Raw genomic sequence first — 12,691 nt, forward strand, 5'->3', positions numbered from 1 at the left:
TAATAATAGAATAAACCTGATCCTCTATCTGCACAATATGCATCCAATACTATCTGGAACTCAGCAAGGAAAAATTATTACATCTGTAACAATAAGAGTGACAATATGATTCAAATTATAAACATACATGTGCAATATAAGACTCACAGAAGAAATGTTTAAAAGATATTCATCACTGAGTCCATTGAGAGCCAGTGTCTTTGAATTATGAATCCAGTAGGACACACGTGTGAGCATTTTGTCATGGTCAATTTTGTTTTTAACCCTCCTGTTATGTTCATTTGTCAAGAACAGCAATGGTGTTCCCGGGTCAATTTGACCCGGTGCATGTTTGTAATCAAAAAGATGTCCGAAACCCAAAAAATCCTAACAAGCAGTGTGAACATTTCATTACTAACTCCATTACTAACTATTCTATCAATATTTAGTGCAATGGTGTTCCTTATCTCTAACAAGGAATGGCTCAATTAGGATAATTCACTCGTTTTTCATAAAAAAAATACATGTTCATACTTTGTTTTTAATGTTTCACCACTTTATTACTTTTGAAAGACCAACATTACTCTATAACCCAGGCCCTAATATCACAGTGTATGAAATGCTGGTGGCATTCAGAGGTCGCTGCCCATTAAGGCAATACATGCCTTCCAAACCAGCTAAATATGGGATAAAAATCCGGGCAGCATGTGATGCAAAAACCAGCTATGTATTGAACATGCAGGTTTACACTGAAAAGCCTGTTGGAGGAGCCCCAGAGAAGAAGAATAATGCATAATGTGCCTGGGTTATAGAGTAGTGGAAGTTGCTCTACCCACTTGTCCCAAACTGTCCCAACAGCTGCCAGCTTGTCTCTCTCCCATATACCAGCACTTGTCTCTCGATTATCAAATCTGATTACTCTGGAGAAAATATGAAAAGTTTCAAGAGACATTGTGGCTTGAAATATAGCTCTGCCTGTCTCTGCATCCCACAGACTGGCTGTCAATTCATAATTCGACATATAGACCTCAGCCAGGATGAGGAGCCCCAAATACGCATCTAAATGTGTTTTGTCCAGCTCCTTCCACTTCTCCCATTAAAACACGCCTCCCTTCTACATTAGGCATTTCCAGAATGATTTTCTGTATTGAATCTGGCATGACCAGCTCAAAAGCTGACTTGATGTCAGTCACACGAGTCACTGCCATCCTAGTGGGCCCTGGCACTGTCTTTATTATGTTTAAATCAGAATGTTTTGGGACATTTTCAGGTTTAGATTAAATGTATAATTGATGTTACGTCCAGTTTAGTATAGTGGTGCAGGACAAGGAGGATGCAACATAGACCAGTAGTAGTTGGTTAAACCAAAGTTGTTTATTTAATGAATGAGTTTTAGATTGAGTAAGGACAAAAACCAAGGGTGCAGGTGAACAAACTGAGGGCGAACGGGTGCTGGAAAATCAATAAACAAATATAACACAAGGTGCACTCTTAACTATGAGCCACAATTACTTAATATCCACAGCCTTCTCTTTAAAATCCTCCGTGGGAAGAAAAATTCTCCTCAACTTAACAAAGGGACTGATGGGGACGCCTTTTGTTAGGGGACTGGGGTTTAAGCTCTGGGTCCAGCAACAATGTGTTTGTATCTTTTTTATCTGTGTAATTCCTCAAGTGTAGTGATGATAGAACCTAATCCAGCAACAACTCAAATTTGCCACAGATCATGAAATGGTACAAATTCATATAGGACATCTTCGGTCATCTCTGTCACTCTTTTGAGCAGTTTTGATAGTAACATTGAGTTAACATCTAACTATTGCTGGAAATGTGGGTCTTGAAAAAACAACGGTTACCATCATTATTACACTTGTTGGCCACAAGTTTCCACCCTACTCCCCTAAAAAGGGGCCTCCCCCATCAGTCACTATGATCGGAAGATTTGTCATGCCTCTCACCCGGATTTACTAAGAAAGAGTGTTCAAAAGAACAAATAGTTCTCTATCACATTCCAAAGTCAGATAATTAACTCTTGTCCACTTTTGCAGACCCTCCCCCCTTTACTTTCAGCAACAGGGGGGAAATATCTGGGATAACTTGGTCCGTGCCAGTTTTGATCAAGAGGAGAAATCCAGCAACACGGAAGTAACACGGATGACCCCTTATTCACTGAAAACTGTTTGACTGATGAAGGTTTAGCACTCAAACATTGCAGCAATTAAACTAATTTTGCGAGGTAGACTTTATATTATCCTTTCACACTTTATTTTTTGAACACAATTCTGAGCTGCCCTCCTGGATACCCAGTTTATTGTAAGCTGCTTTTGATGTGTTCAATGACCTGAAAATGTAACACTTTTTGGTTGCGCTTAAACATTTCTAGTTCCTTTAAAAGTAAGTAGTTCTTGCACCCCCTTTGGACAAAAGCAGTTGTATTTTTATTATGCCAGCTGTAGTTCCTGGGTGAGCGTACCCATGACAAAGGCTTTAAGATAAACTATATCAAAATAGCATTCTTTGCACTGATGGTCTCGTTTGCTGTTACATGTCATTTATGATCATCAGAGGAAAAATGAGACTGTTTCAAAATTATTAAAAAGTTCCTCGTAGCACCTTTTAAAACTGTTAAAAAAACTGCAAATGATGAGCTTTACACAAAAAACAGGCCTTTGATGAATTAACAGTATATTGATACGACGGGGTCTAGGGACTGTAATTTAATAGTCAGTTAGCAAGTAGGTTGGATCAGGAAAAAAGCACTGGCAACTGGCAAGTTGGACATTAACATGTTGGTTAAACAACAGGGATCATGTTTTCATGTAAACAAGAATGATTGCAGCACTTATGGTGTGAATAAACATATCCCCCATCTCCACACTGCACTGTGGGCCTTTTAACATGAACCCGTTTTTAATTTTTCCAGTGCATGGTTGGAAGGAGAGGATGACCCCGTCATTGCAAGAGTCAATCAGAGAATAGAGGACATCACAGGCCTTACAGTAGACACTGCAGAGTTACTACAGGTAATGTAAGACACACTACAGAATCACATGTACAGTAATACTCTATCATCATGTCACATGTTACACATACATCTGATTTTCATTTTTCTATTTTTATGAAAGTATAATTTGAAAACCTCAGCAAGAGTGTATCCTTCCAGGAAAAATGATAAAAATGATAATCCCTAACCACATTGTGAACCGTTTTGACTGGAACTACTTCTATGCCAATTTATTTTTATTCAGATGGCAGAAGGGTTTATTATAGTGTCTACATAATCTCAAACACTATTCACAATATCAAAGATACATGTACAAGCATTACAGATAACCAATTCATTTTTAATCATACACATACATTTTACATACAGGTTGCAAACTATGGAGTTGGAGGACAATACGAGCCTCATTACGACTTCTCAAGGGTGAGTATACTTTTTTTTGGAGTGTGTGACATGACATGTTTCACCTTGATTCAATTAAGTATTTTTTTAATAGTCATATATTACAAGGCAAAACCACATAGTAAAATTTCAGTATTGACAATAAGGATGACAAAATCCAAGATTGATTGTAAACAGTATTTTTCCATGGTCTTTATATGTATATATATAGACCATGGATGCTGGAGGACATTGATTAATTTACAGGTGGCCCAAAAGGGCGAAACATAGCCCATGCCCAAAACATAACATCCTCTCCACCCTAATGGACTGTGTCTTATGTATTATTTGCACTTTATATTCATACTGCATTCTATGGACCCCTCAGAACTACAGTATATGTACTTAAATAATGGACTGAATATTTAACTATGTTGATCAACTGCATTCTGTGTCTTATGTATTACTTTTATTGCGCTGCTATAACGAAAAACGTTTCATTGATTGCACTACTGGTTAGATGCTAAACTGCATTTTGTTGTACTGGTTGTCCTTACTTGTGCAATGACAATAAAGTTGAATCTAATCTGAATCCAATCTACCCTCACAACAGGACGGATCACACAAACACACAGGAAACAAGGCTATTCTCACAGTTTGGAGAAAGTCAGTATACCCATACCACAATTATGTGGTATGTGTATAATACAACAATAAACTTAACTCAACTGAGTTCAAACATGTACACAATGATGAATATTATTAATGGTTGAATTATTTGGTCACCTCTTAAAGAAATAATTGATTTATCTAATCTAATCTTATCTGACTAATCTCATTGAGTGCAATTTATCTATTACGTTTTTGCTTTTAAGCATACATTTTGAAGCTTTTACTTTAAATAATTATTCAGTACTGTGTCTGACCTTTCATTTTAGATGAGTAGAGAGCATATTTATTTGATGTGAGTTTAGTTAGTAGTGCCCTTTTGTGGCGGGCTCCTAATGTGAGTCTTTTTGGTGATGGGTTAAACGTTTTAAACATCTGTTGCAGCGCCCTTTTGACAGCAACCTCAAGGTCGATGGAAATAGACTTGCTACATTCCTAAACTACGTAAGTACTTGGTGTGCGAGAGAACAGTGTTTTCATCATGTATTTTCATTTTTTAATTTTATCTTCGTAGAAAGATGAGCCTGATGCTTTCAAAAGATTAGGCACTGGAAATCGTGTGGCAACTTTTTTGAACTACGTAAGTATATTATGCATTCAATTGCCGAAGATTGAATGCTGGTCGTGGTAGTTGCCTGAAATCTACGCTCCGTCCGTCTTTAGTTTTAGCTCCATGGGCTTATGCATTAGCTCTGGTTCAATCTTGGACTTGGATTGATTGACTTCCATAGGGGTTCACTAATTGGCCTCTAGTGTGGCACTACAGCCATATCATTCAAATGTGGTTAATTACTTGATGCAGTAAATTAAGAGGCTAGACTATTTCCACAGATTTTGGGGAGTTAATGACCTAAAAATTGTCAGGTGGATGGCAGAAAATATGTAGACTACTGTGTTAGAAAACATTTTCTGTCAATCAGTTCCAGTACATATTGTGGAGAGTTCTGTTGGCCATTCCCCATTAACACCAATGTATGAGTCACTGTGTATTGTACCCTTTCTAACACCAAATAAAAAAGTGAGCTTTTGAATGAGGTTTGGTTGGTATCGGTTTTGTTCATATAAACATTGGGGGTTGATTGAAGTTATGTGCTTACCTTGATACAATATGTTGATGTGCTTAAGTTCATTATTGATCTACATAACTTCTCTGAATAAGCCATTTTAATTTGATCATGATGTATAGACAAGATACAATGAAATCCTTGAATCCAGCAGGGGAATTATAGCCAGAGATAAAACAGCTAAATGCATGTATGAAAACAAGGCAAATGTTCAAATCTTACTGTTGAAGAATGCTCCAGAACATTTTGAATGACACTTCAACATATAAGGATAATGCCTCACAAGCCGTAGACATTTCAGAGAATAGACAATCATGACTATCACTTCAGATCAACAAACATGTCGGACTCATGGAGAAATACATGTATTGTGGGACACAACTGATCATCACAGCTACGATGCATAATATTAATTGATTAGTATCAAACAAAGTGATGAATCTGTTCAAAGGATGATCCTTTCCCCCTTTCATTTGTTCCTACAACAAATATTTCTTCAGGCTTTCATGTCTTCCCTCAATGTAGTTCAAATGATAACTTTCTTACACTCCACTGTTCTGTAAAGATGTATAACTTGTCATTTTGTGCCCCTTATCTTCAGATTATTTACTAATAAATCACTACAATGCTCCATTTTTTACCTTAGTCTCTCATCTGGACTTGGCTGATTTGAGAGGGGCGGCAATCGGATATCACTCTATGAAATAACAGACATTTCCAATATGCAGTATCAATATTTGTAATAAATGTTTGTAATAAATGTGGATTATTTTATTATAATTTAACCTGTACAGCACTTTGGGGCAGTACCCGCTGTTTGTAAATGTGCTTTATAAATACATTTGACCTTGACCTTGACCTTGACCTAATACGTTGTGAAAATTGAAAATTTGTGCTAGCATGATGGCAAGTGTTGGTAACATGCCTTCAAAGTCGGAAAAGCCTATGTTCAACCAATGTGTTTTTTAGCCAAGAGTTTTAACAACTTATTAAAGAAACTCCAGGGTAAGTCTTCAACCAGTTTGTCTTTTTCCAGATGACTGATGTCGAGGCAGGAGGTGCCACTGTCTTCCCTGACTTTGGAGCAGCAATCTACCCTAGAAAGGTGATGAATGCAAATCATTGCCCTATCTATAACACGTTGATTTGATCAGACTGATATGTTTATTTAACTTATTTTTTTTCATTCGCCTATCAACACAACTGGCAGTATAGGTTAGGCAGATTGTGCACTCAAACACTAACTTACAGTTGCAAATTACTCTCTTCACAAACTTGTAGTTGCGATTTTTGCAATCTGAACATGTTTCACAATTAATTTCATAATTTATCTCCTTTCCGTTGCTTCAGTGTACACATCAAACATAATTTTAACACTATTTCTAACACTAAATTGATAATGTAGTAATACAGTGTAGTGATAAGCAATCATTGATACATCTAAATAAAAGGCATTCAAGATCAACATTATATTCCAAATCATACATACCATGCTCTTATGCTTTTTTTTTTATTATTCTTTTTTCCCCCAATGTGGCCGGCATAATATGCTTGAGGAAAACCAGTTGTGAAGGTGTCATGCTGACATAAACCCCTCTCAGCTTGAAGCCACGTCTGTTCCAAGTCTTTATTTCCGTTTGAATTATGACATCCCTTCTTTCTCCACAGGGGACGGCTGTGTTCTGGTACAATCTGTTCAAGAGCGGGGAGGGAGACTATCGGACCAGGCACGCAGCATGTCCTGTATTAGTTGGAAGTAAATGGGGTGAGTAAAAGTTCAGATAAATCGCTAATACTGTAGATTTGGTAAGAAATGAACCCAGTACATAAAGAATTACGCCTGGGCAATCTGGCTGAAATCAAATCCATAATAATGTTTCCCCATTGTTGTACATTTCAAATCCTCAGTTTGATTTGAGTCATTTATTTTGATTTTAAAGTCAGTTCGTGGATACTAACTGATATTTACATTTGTTACATTTGTTTATCTGGTCTATATACACTCAACAAAAATATAAACGTAACACTTTTGTTTTTGCTCCCATTTTTCATGAGATGGACTTCAAGATCTAAAATTCATTCCAGATACACAATTGTACCATTTCTCTCAAACATTGTTCACAAATCTGTCTAAATGTGTGATAGTGAGCACTTCTGCTTTGCTGAGATAATCCATCCCACCTCACAGGTGTGCCACATCAAGATGCTGATCTGACATCATGATTAGTGCACAGGTGTGCCTTAGACTGTCCACAATAAAAGGCCACTCTGAAATGTGCATTTTTTTTGCTTTATTGGGGGTCTGGGGACTCAGAACCAGTCAGTATCTGGTGTGACCACCATTTGCCTCATGCAGTGCAACACATCTTCTTCGCATAGAGTTTATCAGATTGTCAATTGTGGCCTGTGGAATGTTGGTCCACTCCTCTTCAATGGCTGTGCGAAGTTGCTGGAGACGGCTTATGGTGGAGAAATTAACATTCAATGCACGAGCAACAGATCTGGTTGACATTCCTGCTGTCAGCATGCCAATTGCACGCTCCCTCAATGCTTGTGGCATCTGTGGCATTTTGCTGTGAGACAAAACTGCACATTTCAGGGTGGCCTTTTATTGTGGACAGTCTAAGGCACACCTGTGCACTAATCATGATGTCAGATCAGCATCTTGATGTGGCACACCTGTGAGGTGGGATGGATTATCTCAGTAGAGCAGAAGTGCTCACTATGGTAAATGGTAAATGGACTTGACTTATATAGCGCCTTCTAGCCGATTTTCTCAGCCCCAAAGCGCTTTACATATCTTACCACATTCACCCATTCATACACACACTCATACACCGATGGCAGTAGCTGCCATGCAAGGCGCTCTCTGAACCATCGGGAGCAATTTGGGGTTCAGTGTCTTGCTCAGGGACACTTCGACTTGTGGCGGGGAGACGGGGGATCGAACCTCCGACCCTGCACTCCAGAGGCGACCTCCCTACCCACTTCGCCACTATCACACATTTAGACAGATTTGTGAACAATGTTTGAGAGAAATGGTACAATTGTGTATCTGGAATGAATTTTAGATCTTTAAGTCCATCTCATGAAAAATGGGAGCAAAAACAAAAGTGTTGCGTTTATATTTTTGTTGAGTGTAGTTGGCAGTTTTGTGAGTCTGTTTTTAGCCCTCAGCATTGTTTGTGTCCTACTGTGTGCAGCAGTGTTGTAGTGTTGCACATTGTAGCCTGCCAATATTTTCTACAGATTGCTACACATACTCTTAAAAAAATCTTGTTTCATTGTTAGTTGATGACACAAAATACAACTGTTTCTCTCTTAATAGCCAATGACCATAATAGATAAGCATATCTTACAAACTACTTTTAGCATAAAAACACATTTTGAAATTATTGTAAGCGGTCCTCCAAGTGAAAACTGTGAGGGCAGATTTATTTGTTACTATCTAATTGATCTGTTTTCCATATGTATATCACATCAGTTTAACACATGTGACTTTCCTCTAAGAATGTGCTGACAAAACAGTTGTTTAAACTATGTTAAGGTTTATTGTGGCTGACCACAATACACCCTTGAGACCTGTTTACTCTATTAACCATCTGTTAGTTGACACCCATGTTGTAGAAGAGGGCTTTAAACACTCTGTCTGACCAAAAGATATTGTCAGTCCCATCGGGGGCTGACCGTGTAGGTCTGAAGCTTTACACTCTGTACTCTGTTGTTTTGTCTTATTATAAATGTAATTAAATTCTTAAATTCTCTGTGAGTTTAGTTTTCTATTACAGCATGTCGGAATATAGAATTTCCCCGACAAAAACCAGAGGTGTAATGAAACTTAATACATTTACTCAATTACTATACTTAAGTACAAGTTTGATGCACTCGTCCTTTACTTGAATCTTTTCTTTCCATGCTACTTTAAACTTCTACTCCCCTACACTTCAGTGCCAAATATTAAAATGTTTACTCCACTACATTTATCTGATAACTTAAGTTAGTAGTTACTTTACCATTGAAGATTTTAGAACGCAAAACATATGAAGAGTTTATCAAATATAATGTACTATATACCCAACAGTATTAAAGGCATACATCTCTTTCCAGTGAAGTGATTTTTGCACCTTTTAGAAAAACATTATACTTACAATTGCCATAAGGACGTAGTGTGTGCAAGGTTTGTACTCAGCACTTCACAGTATATTATTGTTTAATTTAGATATTTTAAATTCCAGCATACTCCTCTTTAGTGTTGATGAAAGAAGCCACTGTTGAGATTGAAGATAAATGCAGAGATTGCCTTTGATTTTTCTATTGAAGGCTTATAATGTCTTGTGTCTTCTTTCAGATCAGCATTACTTAAGTGGTTCAGCTTGTTCTGGTCCTCACCAAAATGCATTTCTGTTTTGCCAGTGTCAAACAAGTGGATTCACGAGCGAGGTCAAGAGTTCAGAAGACCCTGTGGCCTGACAGAAGTGGATTAAAGTTTGACCCAGACCCTAAGTGACATACAAAGACAAACACACCCTCACTAGTGCCTTACTTCTGTCAATGTGCAACTCACATACACATTCTACAACACAAACATAACTATAATCTCTCATAACTTTGACATGATTACACAAATGAGGAAATGATGACACTTTGTGTGATAATCCGGCTGGATCTTTTTTTTTTAACAGAGGATTTAGAATTACAAGTTCCATCATGGACGACCTCACCACCCCACTTTTAAGAATTCAGGGGGAGCAGCCAGGGGACAGAGTTAAATCAAAATGTCTGATATTAAAGTCAGATTGCCGGAGAAAAACACTTTTTTTCAGCAGGAACACATTTGTTCATTTTAAAAGGTTTAATCGACTTCATAAAACATATGTTATACTTTTGAATCAGAAGCCACCACAACCACCACCACCAACCACATTCAGATTTTAAAAATAACATCAGGACTGAATATTGTCTATGCTTTGTAATGCTGTAATGTTTAACACATGTTGATGGTGGGAAGAACTGAAAACATTAATGTTTGGCTCCAAACTTATTTTCACACTATTCCAAGAAAAACTATTTATTTCGAAATAGAAGATTTTTGGATTCTTTATCACTTGCATCTAGTCTTTGTTGCCCTTCAAAACTGACAGTGACAAAAAATGTCCCTCTAAATAATGTTTTTATTTGTATAGTGTTTAAATTATTACACTGTTGTTACATAATGTGCACTTTCTACAAAAAAACAAAAAAAAATAAACAGTGTCTTTTATTAAAATCATTTGTCGTCTGTAACCATTTTACATGGTTTCTCACCCTGTAATCAAAATGTCCTATTTACGTAGTTTGATTTATCAGTGCAGATCAACTGGGTCTATTAACTGCCAGTTAGTATGCAAGCTTACATGGTGATGCAGATCAATTTGAAAAGTGTGCATATCTTCAAAGTATAACATTACATTAATTTAGCTGATGCTGAACACTGCGTAGCTCATGCTTATTGCCACACTTAGCCTATACCTTGTGAATGGACTGCATCATTTTACAGATTTAGAAAGATGTATCAGATCCGAGAAATTAAAATTCAAAAGGGCCCATGAGGTAGCATCACCCCTAGCAAGTATTGTTTACTGACTGTATCATGCTTGACCAAGCAGTTATAGAGGTTATCATATCTGAGACAGTAAGCAGCTGGTATTATTTTATATGGATCTTATGACGCAAGAGGTCTCACATTGTATCGGTTATACAAACAAAAACACTACACTCAGGAATCTTCACACCCGCTGTGCACTGTCTTATAGACTAGGACTGATTTGACGTTACTGTTTTGCCTAGTCCCAGGGGGTCTGTGAGCTTGGTATGCTTAAACTTAGTGTAATTACTGGAGCTTGAATGCGCAACAGCTTACACAGGGACATGATTGAGCAATATGGAGCTGGGTGGATGAGTATTCTGGTCACAAACTAAACACCACTTCATATTAAGAAAATAAAATGGACCGCTAAACACCTTTGCTGGTTTTAAATTGAAGATGAAATCATGGCTGAAATCAACCCAAGCATGTACCCATCATGCATAGACTGTTGTCTTAATGTTGTGATGTCCTGTTCTCTGAGTGTCCTAATGTTGTGCTGCTGTTGTTGTTGTTGTGGTGTCCCAATGTTGTGATTTTATTGTTCGTATTGTGTTGTTGTGTTTTACTGTTGTAAAATTGTGTGTTATTGTTTTTATACTTCAGTGTTAGGTTTCCCTTTTGACACGTCTGTTTCCTGCCCAGGAAAACAATCTTATAGCTAAGTGAAAATTAGCTTATAGCTAATTCTGGTACTGCTAATGAGCTGCTAAATAAATGAATAAAATATGAAAACCCAGTCAGAGACCAAAATCAAAACAAAACTTATGAAAGCCTCTTTTGGAATTGAACAGGTTCCAAACACAACGATTACTAACAGGGCTGTATTTCGCTAATTCAACAGGAGGGGAATACATGAACCTTTTATGAATTGTTTTGGTTAACGGTTTTAAAAACAAATACTTTTACTCTGCTATCTGTTAAGATCCCAACATCTGTGTGTGGAATGATTTACAATATCTATGCTGAAGCATGTCATGTTTGACCCCGATAGAAGCATCTGATGGCTCTCAAACTTTGTCTCACATTCCTTCTGGCTGCTTGTATTCTCTGTGGTGTATACTGCCACAAAACTCATTCAGAAAGCCTTGGGGCAAATTGAGTTCAGAACCCGTTGCAAAACAACATGTGGATAACCCGATAGTAACCACCAAACCACCAAACTGCATACATAAAAAGAGACTTACTAATATAATAATAAAGCTTGAAAAACTCATGACAAAGTACAATGCATCTTTGTGTAAAAGTAATAGAATATATGTATTCAAAATCTATAGTAGCCTACATTATAAAAGGCATAACATGGAATTAAACAATGTTCAGTATCCTATGCTATACAATGTATGCAAACTAGGGCTGAATGGTTAATGAGGATACGTTTACATTGGTAAATCCCTGCACAAGCCAAGTCTATATTATACAGATACAAATAAAACATATTTACTGAATGAGATAATGTCAGTTAAACCAGCAACTGCGTTGGGTTGATTCGATCAAACAGCTAAATATGAATGAAGGTGAAAAACATCATAGGCCTACACATGATTCACCCTTACCCCTTTCTCTCATAATTTTTCAAAGCCATTTCTTGCGACTTGTAAAAAATAAGGCTTTAAGGGTGCTCAAGTAGTGTCCAAAGTTACTAGTCAATTTTTAAGCAATATAAGTAAACGTGAAAATGTAAGACTATTTGGAGTTGGCGCATTTTTGTGAGCTGTTACTTCCAAGCTCACATTTGATGGGTTGTTATGCTGCAGGTTGTTATTGCACCCATTGATACTTGTTTCAAATGTTCCTTAGAGGGATAGTTCAGTATTTTTAATATCAGGTTTCTCTGACGCACCTCCTCTACCAGCAGCAGAATGTCATACCTGCTTCGGTTTTATTTTGTTCCATCCCTTTATATATGTTATACAGTATATATTTTAAATTGTTGATGAAGATCTCACACAAATACAATCAGCTGAAAAG

General features: G+C 37.2%; 1 protein-coding gene across 5 annotated transcripts in view; it reads left to right on the forward strand.

The window, feature by feature from the left end:
- The window catches only part of p4ha2 (procollagen-proline, 2-oxoglutarate 4-dioxygenase (proline 4-hydroxylase), alpha polypeptide 2), a 32,771-nt gene extending 20,890 nt beyond the window's left edge, over positions 1-11,881 (forward strand). For 3 of the 5 annotated variants that reach the window (XM_080041375.1, XM_080041373.1, XM_080041374.1), the window contains 7 exons: positions 2,903-3,002; positions 3,353-3,406; positions 4,418-4,477; positions 4,548-4,613; positions 6,134-6,202; positions 6,766-6,862; positions 9,511-11,881. In XM_080041375.1, the coding sequence (XP_079897501.1) occupies positions 2,903-3,002; positions 3,353-3,406; positions 4,418-4,477; positions 4,548-4,613; positions 6,134-6,202; positions 6,766-6,862; positions 9,511-9,581 (517 nt within the window). In that variant the 3' untranslated portion in view covers positions 9,582-11,881. The remainder of the gene's footprint in view (positions 1-2,902; positions 3,003-3,352; positions 3,407-4,417; positions 4,478-4,547; positions 4,614-6,133; positions 6,203-6,765; positions 6,863-9,510) is intronic. The other 2 variants (XM_080041377.1, XM_080041376.1) reach the window with 2 other exon arrangements.
- Positions 11,882-12,691: the final 810 nt, after the last annotated feature.

This window comes from Ammodytes marinus, assembly GCF_949987685.1.
Source record: "Ammodytes marinus genome assembly, chromosome: 14".
NCBI lineage: Eukaryota > Metazoa > Chordata > Actinopteri > Uranoscopiformes > Ammodytidae > Ammodytes > Ammodytes marinus.